The 22,356-nt window shown below is 39.7% G+C and overlaps 1 protein-coding gene across 1 annotated transcript in view; it reads left to right on the forward strand.

Annotated features, from left to right (window-relative positions):
- The window catches only part of LOC311521675 (cytosolic phospholipase A2 epsilon-like), a 49,058-nt gene extending 30,663 nt beyond the window's left edge, over positions 1-18,395 (forward strand). The window contains exons 10-20 of the mRNA XM_084630134.1: positions 681-718; positions 1,414-1,570; positions 2,325-2,461; positions 3,340-3,562; positions 5,815-5,929; positions 7,406-7,543; positions 9,600-9,707; positions 11,905-12,096; positions 12,941-13,107; positions 14,063-14,249; positions 16,692-18,395. Of these exons, the coding sequence (XP_084486260.1) occupies positions 681-718; positions 1,414-1,570; positions 2,325-2,461; positions 3,340-3,562; positions 5,815-5,929; positions 7,406-7,543; positions 9,600-9,707; positions 11,905-12,096; positions 12,941-13,107; positions 14,063-14,249; positions 16,692-16,930 (1,701 nt within the window). The 3' untranslated portion in view covers positions 16,931-18,395. The remainder of the gene's footprint in view (positions 1-680; positions 719-1,413; positions 1,571-2,324; positions 2,462-3,339; positions 3,563-5,814; positions 5,930-7,405; positions 7,544-9,599; positions 9,708-11,904; positions 12,097-12,940; positions 13,108-14,062; positions 14,250-16,691) is intronic.
- The last annotated feature ends 3,961 nt before the right edge of the window (positions 18,396-22,356 follow it).

Below are 22,356 nucleotides of genomic sequence, written 5' to 3' on the forward strand. Positions count from 1 at the left end.
CTGGTACAGGTGCCTGAAAACATTGGAAAGATTGAGTTAAAATAGTAGACTGAGGATTAACTAGTGGTGTTGAGTAGAACTGTGTGAAATTTTTCAGATGAAACTTTTTTTATGAAAAATACAGATTTGAGTCGATGAAGACTTTTCACAAATTTGTGTTGAATATGCTGTGTTGTTTCAGTTGAAATCCTCCCCCGCAATAAATTAAAAAAAAAATGAAAAATACATTTTTGAAATGAAAGGCTTTTGATTTTTTCAATTCAAAATAACTTTTTGTTTCCAAATTTGCCTCAATTTTAGTTGTGAAAAAAGATTTAAAAACTTGGAAGTGAAACGTATTATTTTGGATTGACTGTAACATTTAATTCAATCCAAAACAATTTTTAAAAACTTTTCAGTTAGCCAAAAAACTGGAAAAAAATTCATTTCGGGTCTATTTGAAACAATTCCCCTTCCCCCCTCCATTTTTTGTTTTGCATTGTCCAGTAAACTGAAAAATCAGTTATTCGCACAGCTCTAGTTTTGAGTCTGTCTATAACTGTATTTCTCGAATTATTGATGGTCAGGCTCTGTGGCTTCAGTGCTAATTGTGGTGCAGGTAAAACTCATCCCAAGGCTGAGAGGACACACAAGCCTAAAAATATGATGACTCTTATAATTTTTGCTTTCTTGGTTTTCAGACCAGAACGTTTGATTTGCATGTGAAGACAAAAGAATGGTAAGAGAGTCCCAATCTTGCTTTTGGATCTGTGTGGATAGATCCCCACAGGGCCCAACTGAAATCAGTAGAGCTCCATACAGGCATGGGGATCTGTCAATTGCAAGAGAAGGGCACTTATTCTTTGGAAGTGGATAATGTCAGCAGAGCTTTTCCCTTTCCTTGCTGGGGAATAATGTCTTGCTGCAATCATTTAACAAAACAGAATAACCTGTAGTTGATTTCAACAGCAGATGAGAATATGTCATGAAACGCAGCACATTGCGAATAGGCTAATCATTTTAATGCAACTCTTTCATTAGATGCCATAGAAGCACCAGTCAAACTAGCAATTAGAAATCTGTACACACACTGGCTGGTCTGGCGTCATCTCCCTTCCCACAGCCTTGTTCTTCTATGGTACACAGTTTAGGGCTCTACCCAGCAAGGTGCTGAGCTTTTTGGCCCCGATCCAGCAAAGCACATAAACCCATGCTTAACTTTAAACATGCTTCTAGTCCCATTGATCACTTATTGAATTAAATTTAAGCACATATTGCTTTCTCTATCTCATTTCTTACATTAGTCTGTCTATACAGAGGTGTTGGAATGTCTTTTCTGTAAACATATCCAAGGTTATATATATATATAGAGAGAGAGAGAGACTTGAAATTGACTACAACAGATAATAATTTGTGGGTTTTCCTTGGCTTCAGGACTCAGGGCCTGTTTAACAGCTCAAGAAAACTAGATGTACGTTTGGGATTTGACCTGTGCACAGAGGAACAGAATTTTCTGAAGAATCGGAAGAAACTGGTTGCTGCTGCTCTGAAGAAGGTTCTTCGGCTAGAGGAGGATCTGAAGGACCATGAGGTAGTTGAGGCAGAAGAATCTTGTGTCCTATATTGCCCCAGATGAATGCTGAGTCCTGTTGGGTACCAAAAGCCTGGTCCAAAGCCCACTGAAATCAATGGGGAGTCTTTCATGGTCTTTCAGTGGGAGTCACTGTTGGTGCTGGTTACAATGAGTGATGTGCTGTTGGAGGGGGACTGAGAAAGTAGTGTGTGTCCTGTGTAGAAAGGCAATACCTAGGGGATCCTTCTCTCTCCTTTCCCCAGGCCAGGACAATAGGCACATGAGTGTTCTACCCCCTTCAGTCCCCCATTCAGCCCAGGAGAAGGGCATTCCATGAGGAAGTCTTCTCTCCAGGTCCTGTTCAGGCCAAGGAGGTCTCAAGTTTGACAGACCAATGTTCTAGTCTGGACTGGCAAATCCTATATTCCTATGTTGGCCTCCGGGTGAATACCCTGTTTAGGAGAATCCCAGATCTGTGAGTTTGACCCCAATTACCATACATATTTTTAAAAAAACAACCCACTTTGACAATGGAAGAATCTGAACTTCACTGTATTCAGCAGCAAGGAGAGTATCAAACAATTTAGAATGAAGCATATGCAGGGCCCCCCTTCTTGTATTATTTTGCTGTGCCACAATTTATGGGAATGCTGTAACCACTCACAGATCAGATTTATTTTTTGCTCACCTTTTGTTTATCTTTCTCCTTTTTAACCATTAATGCTCCTCAGTGTTGTTTGTCACCAACTTTCTGCCATTGTGTGTTGAACAGGTGCCAGTTGTGGCTGTGACAACAACAGGAGGTGGGATAAGAGCTTTGACAGCCATGTATGGCAGCATTTTGGGTCTTCAGAAACTGAATGTTCTCGACTGTGTTTCATACATCACTGGCTCATCTGGGACAACATGGTAAGGAGCTCATTTTATAAGATTTTATTTGATCCTTCTATAAGCTTCTGGGGGAGAGAGAAGTGCTCAAGGAATAGGTTATCTTGCTTGGAAATACACTACAGCGTTATGCCAGCATAGCTACAGCATCCTAGCTATTCAGCTACAGTTCCTGTAGACACGGCCTAAGGGTAAAATTTTCAAAGTTGCCTAAGTCCCATTTTAAAAAATGATTTAGGCACTTGGGACCTTAAGTCTCATTGAAAATCAATGAGATTTAGGCTCCCATGTCACCTTTGAAAATGAGACTTAGGCTCCTATAGATACTTCAGAACATTTTCACCTAAATTTTTCTTATTTTCTAGCTAATAGTTCTTTTCCTGGCACTTAGATTTCAGCTAGCAAAAATAATGATCGTTTTAGGTAATTTAACCCCATTCATGAATATCAGTGGGGAGTCACTGGATAGCCTACCATACAGTATATATTCTGAATGGAGTGGAGTAAAAATTACCAGATGAAACAAGGAGAGTTTACCAGAGATTTGTGAACATTTCCTCAATCCTGGGTAAAGTTTCAAGCAAACCTGTGTTGAGTTTTGACAGTGAACCTCAACTGAATTTTTTTTGCATTGGGTGGAAACCATGTTGAAACTTGGAAATCATGTGGCTTTGCACATCTTTGACCCAAAACCCAGTGTTGTCAGATGAGTTTCCCTCTGGGCTTTGGAATTTGTTCATCTCTGAAACTCTAAACAAAACATCAATGGTGTGAGTTAGCTTAAGTGAAGTGAATCTGAAAAAAGGTTGCATGAAGCTCTGCCACATAGATCCTTTGAGTTTCACAGTCTCCTAATTCTAATTCGCTGTTGTCTTTAACATGGTATTTCCTGTTCCCAGGACCATGACAAACTTGTATGAAGATGATGATTGGTCACAGAAGGATCTAGGGGAGCTAATCATTGAAGCTCGGAAGCAAGCATCCAAATCCAAAATGAGTGCTTTTTCCTTGGAAAGTCTGAAGAATTATCATAGGGAGCTGAGTCAGCGCACCCAAGCAGGATACAAGACATCTTTTATAGATCTCTGGGGGCTCATGATTGAATCCATGTTGAATGATGAGGTACTGTATACATCCCTCTTTTCAGTAAGGATTATGTTCTCTTTCTAAAAATTAGGAGAAAATTAAACCCTAGGAAGAGAGAGCCATTCAATATCTTTATAGTTATTCACTCAAAGAAATTCCACTGGATTGATGGCAAATCAATACCTCATGCACAGAATAGGACTTTACGATCACATGCTAATGACAGAGAGATACAGAGTGAGTTACTAAATTTTGTGACTTAGTGAATAAATGAACAAACAGAAGAATAACAAATCAAGGGCAATGAAACACGTACTGCATTTTCATGTATTTTCTCAACTGTGGTTTCAGGTTAATTATTTAGGACAGGGATTCACAACCTGAAGGGTTGCAACCCTCTTGCCCTTCTCACGCAGCGAAATGGCAGAGGGCAACCTGGCTAGATCCTGACTAAATTAAAGGGGAATTCAGATGTGGGTGGGTAAGTTTTTGTTGTGGAAAAGGAGTATGAGTATAGAGAAGATTGAGAACCACTGATAGGCTAATAATCCAGAGTATATTCGTAAATTAAAGAGATAAGGTGGCTGAGGTAATATTTTTTATTGGACCAACTTCTGTTAGTGAGACAGTTAGCCAGAGCTCACCTCACCCACCTTGTCTCTCAAATATCCTGGGATCGACACAGCCACAACAACACTGCATATACTAGTAAATGTTCTGTAACATATTTTGTAAAAAAAACCCAAAAAACAAATTTTAGTGCCCTGAAGTTCCCCTACAGCATCGGCTATTAAATCTTTGCTGAGAACTGGAGCAAGACTGTCAATTTTTGTGGGGGTTATAAGGGGTGTGATTTAGCAAGGTGTGTGTTAGTGAGGTTCAACTGTATTAAAATACATTGTATGTTCAATACAGTCATTAAAAAAATATAGTGGATCTATTGCTCTGTCAGACCTTAAACTTACAGGACCTTTAAAATTGCTGTTCGTCAGCTTGTGGCAGTGGTTTTGGATTTTATCTCAAGCAGGTGTTTCTGTGGCTAACTTTGAAAGTTATCATAAGATGTGCACAAGCAAAGCTTGAAAAATCTCAGTGGTATTGCCACACTAATGGTGAAAGAAGCCCTTTCAAACTAAATGGGCAAAACCAAGCCCCTTTTTCATGTGACATTTTTCATTCTTCTTCTCGGGCCAGAAGTTATTTTATAAAATTTGATAAAAATCTGTTTCGCTGTTTTGAGAGATCATTTCAAAAATATACTTCATTTCAGATCTTTTTTTTTCACTATAGGTACAGTAGAACCCCAGAGTTACGAACACCTTGGGAACAGAGGTTGTTCATAACTCTGAAATGTTTGTAACTCTGAACAAAACTTTATGGTGGTTCTTTCAAAAGTTTACAACTAAACATTAACTTAATACAGCTTTGAAACTTTACTATGCAGAAGAAAAGGTCTGCTATCCCTTTATTTCTTTGTTTAACACAATATTGTACTGTATTTGCTTTTTTATTTTTGTCTCTGGTGCTGTCTGATTGTGTACTTCCGGTTCCCAATGAGGTGTTTGGTTGACTAGTTCATAACTAGTCAACCATAACATAATTCATAACTCTGGTGTTCGTAACTCTGAGGTTCTACTGTAACTCAATATTGGCTTTTTCTAAAAAACCCCAAACTTTGGAATTAATTTAGGCAGAGTGTCATTGACATGGTGGCTTGACAAAATCATATTTTAAAAAGATGACATTAAAATATAGGAGAACAGTAGAAATAGCATTGTCTCTCCTATTTTTTGCACAATACATGAAAATGCCATGCTACAGATATACTGTGTAGTCTTCAAATTCTAGTATCACACATTGAAATAGAGTGTAGGCTGGTTAGTAGGATCCACCTTCACCAAGACCATTGAGAGGCCCCTGACTTCTTCCCAAATCTCTCTTCCTGTGAGTGAAGTACATAGAGGAGAACCTAGGAGGGAATTCAGACATTTCAGTGACTTCCGAACTAAGATGTTATAGTTGTGCAATGATTAGTGTAGGCAGCACCTCCACCAGTACATGGAGCTATAGCCTTATCTTAGTGTTAAGTTGTTGTCTTGTGTGTTATGTTGTTGATCTGACCTGAGGGAGGAGTGGGGGTTGGCAGAAAGTTCAGTCCTGTCAGTGTGTGCCGGAGTCGGTACCTGCAGTATCCCAATAGAGCTTTGTGATTCTGTAAGTGAGTATTACAGTAGGTTCCTGTGTCATTTTTGTTGTTTCTCAGTTAACCATTTTTTCTTCAAAAACAGAAAGAGGAGCATAAACTCTCAGATCAGCAACAGGCAGTGAATTGGGGTCAGAACCCACTGCCCATCTACCTGGCTCTCAATGTCAAGGACAACATTACCACTAAAGATTTTAGAGGTAATGACTATATTCCAGAATTACAGCTGAGTTTAAATCTAAGAAGGTCCTACTTAGGCTTGGACAAACCAATTAGATAACACAGGAACCTTCCAAACTTTCACCCTGTGACTGAAACAATCCTATTAGGAGGGTTAACAAAGTTTGCATACTTTAACGTACATATATTATTGTGTTTCCTTTTGTGTGTGCACGTCTACACTAGGATCTAGCCAGGACCTGAAGTTAAATGTGCAGGATTATGATGAAATAAGATGTTCTCCCAGTATTTCTCCCTCAGCCTAATTGGAAGCAGGGAGTGCTGAAATATTGTAAGAGCCCATTCTCATGAGATTTCCAGACACAACTTGCAGACCTCAGAGGTCTGGATATTCAGTTACGTATCTAAACTTATAGGCCCTTAAAGAAACTAATTCTCTGAACCTTTTGGAGATCACTTATCACTAGTTCAGTGCTTCTTTTGCATGACAAATCAAAAGGAATAGAAGCCAAATTACATCCTGGTCTCCCTTTCATTGGAGGAACAAACCCTTTCCTTGGTGAAAAGGAAGTTGAATCTATGTTCTCTTTCAGATCCAGTATTGCTCCATCAATTAATCTGAAATGGACAGGAAGTGGAAAATAAAGTGGTGTTACGCTATTCTCGGTCTTCATTTGACACATTCATAATTCTGATTTAGAGGCTGTACATGGGATTGAAGTGATGCATAGACCTCTTGCTGGCCCTTGCATGGGGACAAATATCACCCTATATGTATCTCTCTCATTTACTTGGTACATGGGTGTTTGTTCTGACCATTGCCAGATTAATTGTAAATATACCTTTTACCCATTTGAAATAAAATGTTTATATCCACAGAGCACTAATCCCATTCCACTGACAGTTCCCATCCATTCTCTTTGCAAGGGTGGCTATGCCCCAGGAGATGCTCCCCAGTGTTTGCAATGCTGCCCACCTTCAGGTCCTGTCAGGGGAGAGCTACTTCAATTGTCAGTTGGAGCTGCATAGGAGCCCTGTCACTATAGGCTGCCATGGGGACATGCTGACTCATTACTCCTCCCCATTGCTCCTAGCCATGCTTCTCTTCTGCTACTTTGGGTGACTGACTGCAGGCTCCCCCGTGGAGGGGTTTGGGGTTCCTTGAACTGCCAACCCCCAAACTGGGTGGACCTTGTGCCTCCAGTGACAAAGCTCATGTAAATTGAAAATGAATTAAGGCCACTGTGTGGTCCATTTTGAGGACAGAGCTACCCCCTCCATTTGTTAAGTCCCAAGTCACTCTCCATGTCCTTCAGTGGCACTCATAGTAAATAAAAATGGCTAGTCACAAACAGTGGTGGTTCCTATAACATAGTTCACCTTGAAAAGCTGAAGCTCAGAAGGTTTATTCTACTTTTAACTCTCTTTACCTGTTAGCTAACACCACGACTAGTTACCCACTGCAGTTAAATAGGTTTTTGTGACTCTGTTTGCAGAGTGGGTGGAGTTCACTCCCTATGAGGTGGGATTCCTGAAATATGGAGCCTTTATTCGTGCAGAGGATTTTGGAAGTGAGTTCTTCATGGGCCGGCTGATGAAGAAGCTCCCAGAATCTCGGATCTGCTTCATGCAAGGTGTCTTATTCACTTGGGAAAGTGTTTACCTAATAAGAATACTAATAGCTATGGAAATCAGTGCCTGGCAATCCACTGTTCTGTGACTGGCAGCAGTGGTGCAGTATCAACTGAAGAAAATGTTTTTATATCTTAATGAGCAGCAGATAAAGTTAAATGTGATTCTAAATTTTCCTAATAGTTCTAAACAGTTGCACTTGGTTTCATTTTCTTGTGATTCCAAATGATAGATTCAGAGTAGATGTGAGATTTTATATATCTTTAACACCTGAGTTTGCAGAAAACATCACACACTTTTATATTCCAAATCTCTGAGGTTCAGCCCTTTAGGGCATAGTTCTATTGTTAATTTATAACCCTGAGGAATACAGCACAATAATATTGAAAATTTAGCCCAATAACTAGCAGCATATCTAAACCCAGTAGTAATGTCTTGTACGCAAACTGTATGCCAACAGCTCTTCAAGAATTTAAAGAATAGTTACATGAATAAACAACATATAGTAGCAAAGGGGGGTTATGAAAGAAGTTGGAGAAGCAAGGTATAAAAGAAAACTATATATCCACAGAAATTTGAAAAAAGAGAATAAATAGAGATATAGAAAGTCTGCCATTTTCTGGCAGTTAGAGAGATAAGAACAAGAGCACCTCAGAATTTTTTTGACAAATTGCTTTCATTGAATAATACTGATTTGTCCAAACTGAAACTGTGAAAAAGGGTCAGTTTTGACAACTTTCCTGACTCAAGGGGGGGGGGGGGAAGGTGGAAATTGTCAAAATGGGAAAGCGTTTTGTCATTTTTTTTAAACAAAACGTGCTGGTTCTCTGCTTCAGAATGATTTTTGTTTTGAAATGTAATCTAATTCGGTGGGGGGGAAATAAAAGAAAGTTTAATAATAGCAAAAAGTTGAAATCAAAATGAAAAATTTCAAAATTATCAAAACAAAATGTTTCGATTGACCTAAAGTGGGGGAAAATTTGAAATTTTGGTTTGTAAATATTTTTTAGATCTTTGACGTTCAGAAATGGGAAAAAAAATGTGAACTTTCAAAAATATTTGTTGGATGGGAAAACTATGTCCCACCGAGCTCTAATGACAACCTCTGTGGCTGATTCCATGAATTAGTGCTGATTAGAGAGAGTTTTTATTTGAATTTTTTTTTATTAAAATGCCTTTCTATTAAAATAAAGACTTTTGAAAAAAGGTGATTTTAAATTTTCTGGTTTTTTATCAAACTAAATATTTTGAACTATGTTCCCTCCCACTTTTCCACCCTCCCATTTCTGTTTGCTACTGAATTCAGTAGAATGACTGATATCTAGGGTCTTCCCTCACCCCACACACTTTTTTTACTTTTCTATGTTTCCTTTGGCCACACTGTAACTTTTCAAGACTTTTTCCACTTTGGAAAAGTTACAGAATGGCAAAAGGAAAAAAAACAAAATAAGTTGGGAATGGGAGACCCTGACTTTGAAGATTTTTTATTCTATTGCATTCAGTGACAAAAAGGGAGAAAAAGAAGAGAAAGGGGACAAATTAAAATTCAAAGTTTGTCAAAGATATATTTCAGGGAAAAAGAAAAGCAATTGTTCCAGGTCAAACCCTATGAAGTGGAAACAACTTTGAAATATCCTGTGTAGTTTTTACCAATTTTGAACCATCTCTCTCATTGAAATACAGAGTTCCAACAGCTGAGGAGCAAAAGCTGGATTGAGGAATGTGCCAATATTTGGATCTAGGGGATAGTCCAATTTCAGAGGTGTCTTATTTTGATAATTTGCAGTGATTATAAATATGGGTGCAAATCAGCTTTGCAAATTTCACTCATACAAGATCTGCAGACTTTGTACCCTCAGGAAAGACTTGCTTTACATTCTTCTTTTCCTGCTCCAGGAATCTAGTTGTAGAAGCCTGGGCTATATGTTAAAATTAGAAAGAAATGAGAAAGCAAATTAGAACAGATTTGTGGGGAGGGACAAAAGGTCGTGTTCACTACAAATGCTTCAGTCTTCACTTGGACTCATAAGTTGCTATTAAATCTCTTCCCCTTGATAGGAATGTGGAGTAGTGTATTTTCCAAGAATCTCTTGGATGCATGGCATGCAGCTGACAATTCAGAGGACTTCTGGCACAGATGGACCCAAGACAGAGTGACTGAAATAGGTACATCTGGTTTTTCCTTCCATTTTGTTTTGATTGGTCCTGCATGCTCATCTGATGTGAGCACTATACCCACATTGGCAGTGTGCTCAGTCTCAGGGCCAGGGCAGGACCAGGAAGGGTAAGCCGTGCCTGGTGTTGCGGAGCAGCACTCTCTTTGGTTGATCTTGAAGCAGCAATAATAAGATACTCTTTAGGTGAAGGAGAGTTGCCATAGTGTAGGGCCTAATGAAAATGAGGCAGTCTCGAAGGACTGGGAAGAAGAATTTCCTCTACTGGACTTAGTGTTCGTGCAGGAAAGCACTTAGTGGTGCTTCCCACATAAAGCATATTTTGCCTCTGTTCTGGAATCTCTGCTAGCCCCCCAAGTTTGTTTCCGGATACAATTCAAAATGTTGGTTTTTACTCTAAACATTTTCCCGGGACTACCTTGGACACTACCTTATTCCTTGTGTGAAACAGCAGCAACTAAGGTCAGCTGGACTGCACAAGCTAACACCTTTGGGTGTAAATGGGTGGGGCTGATAGCAGGGCATTTTCAATGAGGGGTCTTTGATGCTACAATTTGCCTCCCCTTTTCTCTGCATTTGCTGGCTTTGAGATCATGTTACAAAGTCAGTCTATTTCCCCAGTTTTCCTAAGCCAGGTTTTATGCTAGGGAATTGTCATTATAACTATGTTGTTCATGAGCATATGAAATCCACCCCCAAGCTATCCAATTAAACTGACATAACCCCCGGTGAAGACAGCGCTATGTTGATGGCAGGGCTTCTCCTGTTGACATAGTTACTACCTCTTGTGAAGGTGGAGGTGAAGTACCTATGCCACTAGGAGACCCTTTCCCGTTGGTGTCAGCAGTGCCTTCACTGAAGTGCTACAGCTGTGATGGTCCAGCTTTTTAAGTGTAGACTTGCCCTTAGTGTTGGGGTTCTGTGGGAGTAAGTAGAGCAGGTGAGGGAAATGTTAGTTTTACTGGGTCCAGGAAACTATTAATATGGGCATTAGGCCTACTGGATTTGAATGTTGTTGTTTTATTTTTTGTAATGTATAGATATCTATTTTATTTGGACCTTTACAGATGAGCCCTTCTACAGTTTTGTGTGCATGTATGTTAAAGAGAACAATAATCCCAGACATAAACCAAAAACAAATTTTGAACATTCCTTACTCAACAGTCTAATAGTAATAATAATGATTCCACCCCTATTAAACCAACCTTCAATCTCCCCAGCATTCTCCCTTCTAAAAAGCTTGGACACAGACAGGTTTTGCAGTGTTCACCAGCTTTACTAGACCAAGGGAGGAAGCAAGTTCCAAAGTTAAAGGCCCTTTACCGATCATGCTTTGCCTGCAGCTCCTTCATGGTTAAACTCAAGGGTCTCCACTGATCTCACTGCAGAATTATCTTATTAAGAAACTGGCAATCTCTCTGGTAAACACAGCCATTTGGGGCCAGATTTTGAAATGAGAGTTAGACACCGAGATACTTTTTAAAATCTAGTCTTTATAGGGTTAAAATCAACACATTAAATTGAAACAGAAGATAAATTGGTAATCTATGCAGAGCACAGGAGTAATGTACCCCTGTCGGAAAGACTGCTAAGCTCAAGGTTGCCAAATTCTGTACTAAACAAATTTTATGAATCAATTTGAAATGTAGTCCCATGTAGATACATTACAATAATCCAGTACTGAGCTGACAAAATGGGTACCAATAGAGAGCTCCAGATCCAAAAGAAAAGTCATATCCTTAGAGCCAAGTGTAGACGGGAAAAAGTATTCTTGGCTGCTGCTGCTACCTGAGCACCCAGAAGCTGTCTGAGGATCCAGTATACGCCACAGGCAGTGAAACTGTGTCACGAAGGGTCCTCGGAAAACCCAGATCAAGGGAGATGAAATAATCGGGGCCAGTTCTTTCAATTGCTTCCCCCAAGGAAAAGAATATCATGACAATGTTGTCTAATTTGAATCTCGGCCCTTATTCTGAAGGTGCATGAAGAGCCTGATCTAAATCCCATTGTTGAAAGACTCCCATTGACTTCAGCAGGCTTTGAATCCAGACCTTAGGTGCATATTTAGAAAACTATATAAATAATAAATTATTATTATTACTACTATTGCAGAAGACTATTCCACATCTCCCCGTTCACCTGCCCCGAAAACATGAATAATTTATGATATTTCTACCACCTTTCTTCAGAGGAAGAGCCTGATCTACCTGAGAGGCCACATGAGATGGCTACTTGCATGTACACTCCTGCAGGAGGCATTTCCAATGCACTTCGAGATATTTTAACGGATCGCCCAGCGGTATCAAAGTACCACAGTTTCTTAAGGGGTTTCCAGATGCACAATGAGTACACACAGCATGAGCAGTTTTCTAAATGGAAAGGTATAGTCCTGCCACTCAATTTTGAGAGGCTTCCTTTGAGATAATTTGGGGGTCTGAAATTTAGTGAGGGAAACCTGTTTGTCTTGGAGGGAACTGAATGGGCTTTATGTTTAATTCACGCATTATTTTTTCCTGAATAGGACAGGGAGAATTAATTAGCTTCATTTTTTTAATCCCTTCACCCCAAATCGCAAAACTTGAAGCTAATTTTTAACAGAACTATTCAATTCATCTATTGAATTGTTTGGGGCTGAAAGTGCTTAGTGGAATTGGTGTGGTGGGACCCCACTCATTTTGTTGTAGGTCACATGGAAAAGCTCTCTCAGGTTTGGCATGATTCATCGATTTTGATGACCAGACAGAAGAGACTGAATGGACAGTCAGAAGGAATGCCTTCTCAATCTAGGAGAGGCTGGCTACTAGAGTGAAGTAATAGGAGGATGCCAGAAATGGAATGACCATCTATGTCAGAGAGGACCCATGTCAAGGCATGGATCCTCAGTCTGAGGGTCATGGCCCTTTGGGAGAGTGGGAAAGGGAGTTCCATAGCTCCAGGTAGATTTTAACAGCTTTTCTTTTCTTTATGCCTAGATAAAAATGGGTCCCGAAATGATAGGAGGTGGGGTCCTGAAACTCTCCCCTCTTGTAACATGGGGTCAAAGTGCAAAAAATGTTGAGAACTACGGACAAGCTATAGTGGTATAGCTGTCACAAGCAAAAGAAATTGTGCATTTCTTGGGAGGGAAGGAAGCTGTATTTCTCTTTTCTCTCTGACCCTTGAAATTCAAGAGGTAGCAGATCTGCTCCTGCAGTGGTTCATTTATAAGAAATACTTACCTTTCAGACACTATGCTAGACTCTTTGCCTAATCAACTGAGACACACTGCAGAGCATCTGGAGCTGGTAGATACTGCATTCTTCTTTGATACCAGTTACCCACCACTTATGAGACCAGAGAGGAAAGTGGACGTCATTCTGCATTTAAACTACAGTGGAGGATCACAGACAATGGTAAGAGCGGTCAGCTTCTCCTTTGTTTTCTTCAGTAATGGCCATTTGTCTGTAAGTCTTTATTAGCCAATGTTAGTAATTTCCTACTTTTAAACATTAGAAGAGAAAGGTGATTCCAGGAGGAAAAATCTTGATCTAATTTGAACTACTTTGTAGATAGTGGCATGCATCCCTGTTTTGGGAACAATGGTCTATGCGCCACATTTAATTAAGGCATTGTGTGGCATGACACTAAGGGGTAGTGATGGTTGAGATGACAGAAACCTGTCCTGTATTTTAAGGAATAAATTCACCTCTCTGACAGCCATTAGGGTTTGAATGTTCATTTTCAGTCCACATGTGATTGATAAAACTTTATTTGGTCTTTTTTATTTATTTACTTCCTGAGTTATCCAAGGGTGATTTAATGAATGGAGAAATTCTTCACATGCTTGTTTGTGTTCCCATTTAAATGTCAGACTTGTTTTATGAGAACAGCTCACTAGATTTCAGTGCATTAGAATCAGATTCTGACTGAGAGTCCTACTTCTGATTTGTCCTCAAACACAAACTCTGAAACAGAGTCTAAACCAGATCTGCAGGCCACCTCCCTGACCCATCTATAATTGAACGCAGACATTATCTTTGGTAACACCATTCTTTCCTTTGAATTCTTGCTGTGTTGTTCCCAGTCAAATTCCTGTTTTACAACTCTCTTGGCCACTAGTGTCTTTAAATGAATAGTATAATTTTGAACGGTCTTTACAATCTATACTAAACGTTTCCTGTTTTGTGCAGTAAGATTATTTTTGGACAGCCCTCCAAGGAACAAAGTAAAATGTATTGTCAGCAACCCGTTTAATGTAACCCATGTGTCTCCAGTCACTTGCATTCCTATTGGCAGACCAGTACAATCCTGTCCTGACTTTTGTCTTGTTGTTGGTTCTAATGTATGTTCTGTTCTGCGGTGATCTAGCCTCTGGACCGGGCCTCTACGTACTTCTCAGAGCAAGGTATCCCATTTCCTAAGCCTGTGTTGAATGAGGAAGAAAGGAAGAATCTAAAGGAGTGTTATATGTTTGAAGATGCAGAGAACCCAGGTGCTCCCATACTGCTTTATTTCCCCCTCGTGAATGACAGCTTCCAAAGATACATAGCACCTGGTAAGTAAACAGCAGTCAGTCACTGCATTACAGTGAGCATGAGCAGCCTGCTCACTCTCTAGAACTTTGTGTTTTATTTCATACTAATAAACATGTCTCTTGGCTGGGTCCCTTTTTCTACTTTCAACATCACTACTTCTAAATGATCACTTTCAGCCAGTAATATCACTCATTTATAGAGTTTGGGCAAAAATTTTCAGAATTCTGGCAATTCCACAGAAAGCAAAAATAAAAATTGGTTTTGGATTCAACCAAAACCAATTTTTTTCAAAATTTGTGACAAATTGAAAAGTTTTTTTTTTTTAAAAAAAAAGCAAGCTGAATGAAATGTTTCATCTGAAATGAAATGTTTTGTTTCAATTTCAAGCTTTTTTATTTTAAAATTTTAAAAAATGAAAATAAAGGACATTTAAAATAAAAATGGTTTTGAATCAAAATGTTTCCGTTCAAAAATATCAAAACTTCCCCCCCCATATGAACAATTCAGCGAATTTGATGCGAATTCATGACATGTTTCTGTGTTATAGTCTGAATTTTTCACTGAAAAAAAGGTTCTTTGCAAAATTTCACCCAGCTCTCCTCATTTGTCCCATATAACCACCCTTATTTTAGTCTCACATTTACCTCAGTCTGACTCAAACTTGGTGTTATCTCACCAAGTATTAGTGTAAATAAATCAAGACCACAAAAGTTTACCATTAAGGTTAACGAAAACATTCAATTTAATATAAGTTCAGGCACCTCTACAATATTTTTTAATTCCATGACTTGTTTTTTAGGCCTTTGTTGAACAAGTTGGAATGCCAGCACAAGTTATTTAAGTCTTGGATGGCTGAGAGCTAGGCTTTCAGTATAAACCATGTGTTCAACATGTAAGTTACTTGAGGCAGCTGTGGGAAAAGGTGAGGCAGTTGAGGTTGTATTCTCTCCATGTGTTGGTGTTACTCAGCTTTACGTAACTTTTTTCATCAGATTTGGGTACTGCAGTTTTCTTGTTTTTCCAGGGTTTACCTCCGACAGGGATCTGGATAAGAAGGAGGTGAAACTGATTAGCAGAGTTTGCAATAGATCCAAGGAATTGATTAAGTGGGTGTTAGCCCACGAAAGCTTATGCCCAAATAAATTTGTTAGTCTCTAAGGTGCCACAAGTACTCCTCGTTGTTTTTGATGATATCGACTAACATGGCTACCACTCGGAAACCAGAGCAAATTCAGAATCATTAGACTTGATTAAGCATTTGAAAAATTTTTTTTTTGTTCACCTTGCTGTATAACTGGTATAAAGTGTCAAGTGATGACATAGAAAACAATTGTATGCCTTCACAATTTTTCCCCTTAAACAAAATTTGGTTCCTATACTAATCTCCACGGCTCCTTCTATTGGCCACAACAATTCACAGTTTTAGGATACTTTTGGACTGTCATCTACTCATGGATTATGAGGGAGTAGTGGTAACTGTGTCATGTTGAAAAAGGATATGTTAATCATATGAATGTGGGTATGTACCACTATTTTTTGTGTCTGTAGTTAGCTAAGATGACGTGGCCTTTCTCTGACCATCATCCATGACTTTGTCATTTCCTGCTCAGTCTAATGCACTGTGCTGTGCTCAGGGATACTTTTGCAGACCACTCAAAAACTTCAGCAAGTACAAAATGTAGTGGGCCATCTGCTTGGTGGAGTGAGCTCACGTGAGCACATTATACCTGTGGTCTGTGAATTGTACTCACTTCCTGTGCACTGTGGGAGAAATTTAAGGTGTAGGGTTTCATTTATAAAACCTTGAGGACTTTAGGATCTGGCTGTGGGTTCTACACACACAACTGAGGTCTGGAGAAAAAGTGCTCCTTGTTGACATCTTCCAAAGTCCAAGTTTAACAGCCTTCAGAGTGCAGTGCAAAGCATATCTTTTAAATTGATTTCAGATGATTGTTGGGAAGGTTTTTCTTATGGGGTGAAGCAGACATGGGAGGAGGCTGTTTGTCCTTTATACTGTGGGCTGTTTGAGGAGGTGGTTGTTTGTGTTGCAAAACTACTGGATGAATCACAATTTTTCTTTTTGTGATAATTTCTGGAGATACCAGTTTTCTACTTCTTCCTGCTCTCAACGTCCCGTTTTATTTTTTCCTCACTGTCATTGAAACCTCTTCCTCTCCAGATGGGGTGGTGGACATGCAGTCCCCTGTAAGGCCCCTATAAATGACTTTCCATGGACAGTAGGAGGTGCTGACAGCAATGCAGTCACCTTCATTCTCTCACTCATCACATTAGGTTTCAGATTTGAGACTGATGTTCCAGAGATCAAAGTACTGGATTGGCAATTAAATCTGTCAGCACCCTCTGGGCTGTTCTTGACACAGTGTATTAAATGGATCTATACCATAGGGTATAACAGGGCCTCAGTAGTGAAACCCATTGTTTTTGTTTTTTTCATTCCCCAGGTGTGGAACGCAGTGCATCAGAAATAGAACTGGGCAAAGTTGATGTCTCCAGTTTCTATTCCCCATATTCGACAAGGGAGGTCTCACTGAAGGCACAAGATTTCAACAAGCTACTGAAACTGACTAATTACAACATCCAGAACAATGAAAACTTGATTCTTCAGGCCTTGCATGCAGCGGTGAGGAGGAGAAAACAATCTCAGACCCAGTCCCCATCCCAAGCACAGTCATCCTCCTGAAAGACATCTTTCCTGAAACCCCTTTTCTGGCTTTCAAACAACCCCCCAATCTCTCCAAGATCATCATCCTCATGGACCAGGACACACTAACTCAAAGCAGCACCAGACCCTGCCAGAACAACAGATGAAAAACCTGCAGACATATCTCCACTGCTACAATGATCAACACCCCCTCAACACTTCTTTCAAGATCCATGGGTTCTACACATACCTGTCACAATATGTGATGTACCTTATCCAGTGCACTAAATGCCCCAATAACAACTTTGTGGGTGAAACCAGACAATCACTATACTTTTGAATGAGCTCACACAGAAAAATTATAAAGACAAAAATACCCGATCACCTGTGGTGAACACTTTTCACAAAGTGATCATTCCATATCTGATCTCTCAGCCCTCATCCTCAAAGGAAACCTGCACAATTCCTTTGAAAGATGAGCCTGGGAGCTTAAATTCATAACTTTGCTAGACAGTAAATGTCAAGGACTGAATACTGGATTTATGGCTTATTACAACAATCTATAACTCACTATCCTTCTCCCCTCCAGCTTCCCCCCGCTGCCACTTTCCCCCCTCTGACTGGTAAGGTGCTAACAGGTTACTTTACCTTGAATGATCCCTTGAAATATGTGTCAACTACCGATGCTAAACAATATGTTCCGCCTTGTGTTTACTGTGATACTGAGTACATTTCCCTGACCTGAAGAAGAGCGCTGTGTAAGCTTGAAAACTTCTCTCTCACCAACAGAAGTTGGTCCAGTAAAAAAATATTACCTCACCCACCTTGTTGCTCTAATCCTCCTGAATGCTCTATCTTCTGCAACTTGGGAGTGACTAAAGCTTTCTAAAGTTTGGCCAGACCAATAGATGTTTAACTTGGGATGCTTTGGTGGATTCTGATTCATTCCAATTAAGTAGCCATCCCTGGAAATAGAGTCAATTGAGTCATGACCTAGGTATTTGTTTTAAGTAAAGGACAGTTCATGGTATTTTATGAAATACTATACATAATATACACATTTAAAAGCCATAATAAAAATGACAGCACAGTAAACGAGCATTTAAATAATCTTTTAAAACCTCAGTAATTCTGGTTTAAGTCAGGAATGTCTGCTCTGTGAATTGACTCTCTGTCAAATAGTTTTACCCACACACTGACTAGTCTACTTTTCTGGCTCCATTTCACTGTTATGGAGAAAATGCAAAGATACTGCTGTGTGCATAGGGCAATCAGTGTAACTCCTCCTCATCTATCTGTCTATTTTCAGCAACTGTTCTCTTTAGAGTGCCTAGTACCTTGTCAGCTATAAAATCTCCTGTTGTTTCACTGGCATCCATGTTAACAAAATCCATAAAATCCTCGCCATTCATAAGAGGATCATATGACATTATTGATTAAATTCATTTGTTTCAGTTTTGTTCTCCCTATCACATGAATTAAATAATATCCAGCCTTTTAAAAACAGCTCTGTCAAGTGTATTCTTTCATGAATTGCTATACTCAATGTAGCATAGAGCATCAAGGAGATTCACTTTCCTCACAGTTTCATCAGCACGCTGCCCTTCACCTGTTGTTTTTATGAATGTTTTGTTTGATGGTGGCCTTTAAGTTTATAATTACGCCCATGCTTATTAGTCAGACCAGTCTTGTGATGTTTGAAGAAGACCATCAGCCTCCGACAGCGTCTCTCTTTTCCTGTTCATGTGGGTGTGTGCTGAAGGTATCCGCCCAAAGTGAAATTTGATCAACCTCATCTTAGCTCTTGTTCAGCACAGTGAGAGAAGCAGGAATCTTATGGCAACAACTAGTATGTGTTCATTTTACTTCAAGATCATATCTTAATGCATATACACAAGAGGGGAAAGGAGTAAAATACCAGTAAGCTGTGGACTGCACCAGGAGGGTTAGCTGCTATACAATCATGTAATATCAAATGCAGCTACTAAGTGTACTGGTATATAATTAAATGACAGCTTGATAATTATACTGTCCTATATGTCATTGACTAGCTGCTGATCCAGTAGACTGACACAGAGCATGTGCAATGAAACAGCTGAGGAGACTTCTGTAAAATAAAAGCAGGGACAATTAATTTTCATAACACTGTCAAAACAATGTGTTTTAAACCGTGATCACAACTAAACTGCATTTAGCGAAGAACAGTTGAGTCAATACCCTGCCTGTGAGTACATTAAATGATGTGTGTGTAAGCATGAAATAGGAGATGGAGCACACTTGAAAAATCAAAAAGCAGCTATAATGATACACATGAATCTGAGTTTTCTACACCAGATCATTTATCTACCTCTGTAAACACTCATGTATTATTCACAAGCAACAAAAGTGCTTGAAGAAAAGAAGGTAGTAATAATCAAACATCACATACTGATGCATGCATCTAGTGTACAATGAACTCTGATTAAAAGATAATTGTAACCAAAATATGAATGTGATGGACATTAAATTGCATGCCACATACCATGAGGCTGCAGCCTCCACCAAGATGGCAACAATCCAACAGACAATGCATAAACTCATACATTTTCCTGCAGTTCCACATTATGCTTTTCCTGGCCTTTGCTGACTAGCCCCTCCTCTTCAGATGACAGGCTAATTTATCCAATCCTAACTCCAGCCCCCTCTTCCCCAGACTGGGTCCTTGCTACCTGTCTCCATCTTTCTACTCACAGCACAAGGTTCCTGACCTATTTCACTGGTAAAGCTTTCTGACAGGCCGTGATGAAGATTGTCCCACTTACCCTGGTGAAAGTGAAGTGGTGAAAGACATCAGAGTCATACAAGTGAGGTGTGGTGAGAGACGCTGGGGGCCTATATGAACATCTAAATGGAGTGAGAGATGCCAGAGCCATATATGTGTGTTGATGGACTGTTGGGACTTGGAAGATGGAGGGTGCTAGGGAATTCTGGATTATGATTGTGAGACTTTTATAATTTATATAAATAGCCCTTGAGGGGTTAATTTGCCTGGAAAGCTTGCTAGGAGTTACTGGGGACTCCGGAAGAGAGACCTTGAAGCAGAGCCATCCTGAGGACATGAGGGGGCACCTGAGAAATGGCCACCTTATGACAGGACTAAACATGGGCGGTATCAGAATCTGGCTCTTAGCATTTTTGCTATTTTTGGTGTTGTGGTCACCTGTCATGTGAAATTGTTTCTGCTTCCTGACTGTCTCAGGTTTTTATATGGCTCCCACTACTGTAGTATCTGAGCACCCCCCAATTTTCAGTGTAGTTGTTCTCAGAACACCCTTGAGAGGTAGGGAAGTGCTCTTATTCCCATTTATAAAATGGAAACTGAGGCACAGAAAGGCTATGTGACTTGCCAAGGCCACACAGGAAGTCTGTGGAGCAGAGAACAGAACTCCCGTATCCTAGACTATTGCCCTAACCATGGGACCATCCTTTCTCTCTACACTGAAAGCCTGAACATTTTTAAAACAGCCTGAACAGAAAAGGAATAACCAATTTTCTGCTGAAGCTATTTGGCAATGGAATATCGGGATTGCAATTGTCACATTGTCCACAGAAAATATCTACTTTTCATGGAAAATTTTGCCTTTTAATCAAAAACTGAAAACTTTTTTTTTTTTTTTTTTTTGCTGACAACTTTTAAATTTGGGAGCTTTCATGCATGCACAAACATGCTTTGCCTATTTATTTCTTCAGTTGAAGTTACTGAAGTCTTCAGTTTAATTAAAAATAAAACCAGTGACCAAAAGCAGAAATATTTGATTCAAAACAACTTTGTAACTTTAATTTTTTATTCTGCGGCCTTCCCAGGCATACGTTAATTTTTCTCACCGTCTCTGCCTCTTCGCTTTCAATACACATACGCAAATACAAATTCAGATTTTCAAAGCAGTGCAGGGGATTCAGCCACACATCTTCTATTAGTTTTACTGTGCTGCTTTGAAAACCGCAGCCAGTACATATATAGACACCATAGTCACAAATGCATATGCACGTGTGTATATTATTATCAGTATGCACACTTCAGCATTCATTCTGGCATTTTTTGTCATTGTGCTACAGACAGAAGAATTCCCTTGCAGCTTGGTCTCTGTAAAAATAATTAGAATAAGAAATCTGCAAAAGGTGGAGCAGTGTATCTCAGTTGTTCCTTAAAGGTTCCTTGTAGCTCCAAAAGTAATGAGTATAACTGAATGCCGCGTGTGTGTGTACATGCACTGCAGATTATCTGAACTACACTAGCGTCAAACTATATATGCAGCATTTTGCTCCTCAGTGGCTAGTCTCCAACTCTGACCCAATGCTCCAGGATCCATGAAAGAGGAATTGCTGATGCTGGGTGGATGCCAGTAGCTCTACAAGGTAACCCAGGAGTACACTATGTTGCTTCTTTCCTCTGTATGCATCTGCATAACCCTTTTTACTTACAAGTGATGCACCTACAGTCCTCTTTGTGCAGGAGAACACAGACTGCAATGTGGCCCATTGAGAAACAGCTTTTTTTTCTGTAAAATATTTACTAGAATTTATTTTGAAAAATTAACTGGATTTTCCAGGCAAAATAAATAAAGGAAAGTATTTCTGAAGGGTTGTGAGAATAGTTGGAAGCAGGAGCGAGGTGGGAATTGCTCAGTGGCTACATGGTGTAGGGGAGAGGGATAACCCACAAGAGCTGCATGTGTTTGGAGGATGGGACTGGCCAACTCAAGAAAAGAATCTGGCACAGAGAGGAAGGACAAGGCTGAGCTGTACAGGGAAGGGAGGTCATTTTCAAACAGCACTCGAAGAAGTTTCTGTGTGTGTGTAATTCAAATAAAAGTATCTACATTTAGAAAATACATATATTTCAATATAGATTATTATTCAAAAGTTTCCCTTTAATCTATTGAGTCTAATACAGAGCGTGTTGCGTGAGCCACAGGATTCCACAACACGTCTCAAGAGGGCATTGCAAAGTTGGCTTTATACCACCTTTACATGCTTCCAGTATGAAAAGTACAGAGAAGGGCTATTAGAATGATCAGGGGAATGGAAAACCTACCTTATAGAGGAGATGCAAAGAGCTTGGCTTGTTTAGCCTAACAAAACGAAGGCTCAGGGGAAATACGATTGCTCTCTATACATACATCAGGCGGATATATACCAGGGAGGGAGAAGAATTATTTAAGTTAAACACGAGTGTGGACACAAGAACACATGTATATAAACCAGCCCTCAACAAATTTAGGCTTGAAATTAGATGATGGCTTCTAACCATCTGAGGGGTGAAGTTCTGGAACAGCCTTCCAAGGGAAGCAGTGGGACAAAAAACCTAAATTGTTTCAAGACTGAGCTTGTTAAGTTTTTTGGAGGAGATGGTATGATGGGACTGCCTACGATGGCATGTAGCCGATCTGTGACTGCGACACTAACGGGCGGAGATGGGACACTGT

The sequence above is a fragment of the Lepidochelys olivacea genome (assembly GCF_965140295.1).
Source record: "Lepidochelys olivacea isolate rLepOli2 genome assembly, chromosome: 6".
Taxonomy (NCBI): Eukaryota; Metazoa; Chordata; order Testudines; family Cheloniidae; genus Lepidochelys; species Lepidochelys olivacea.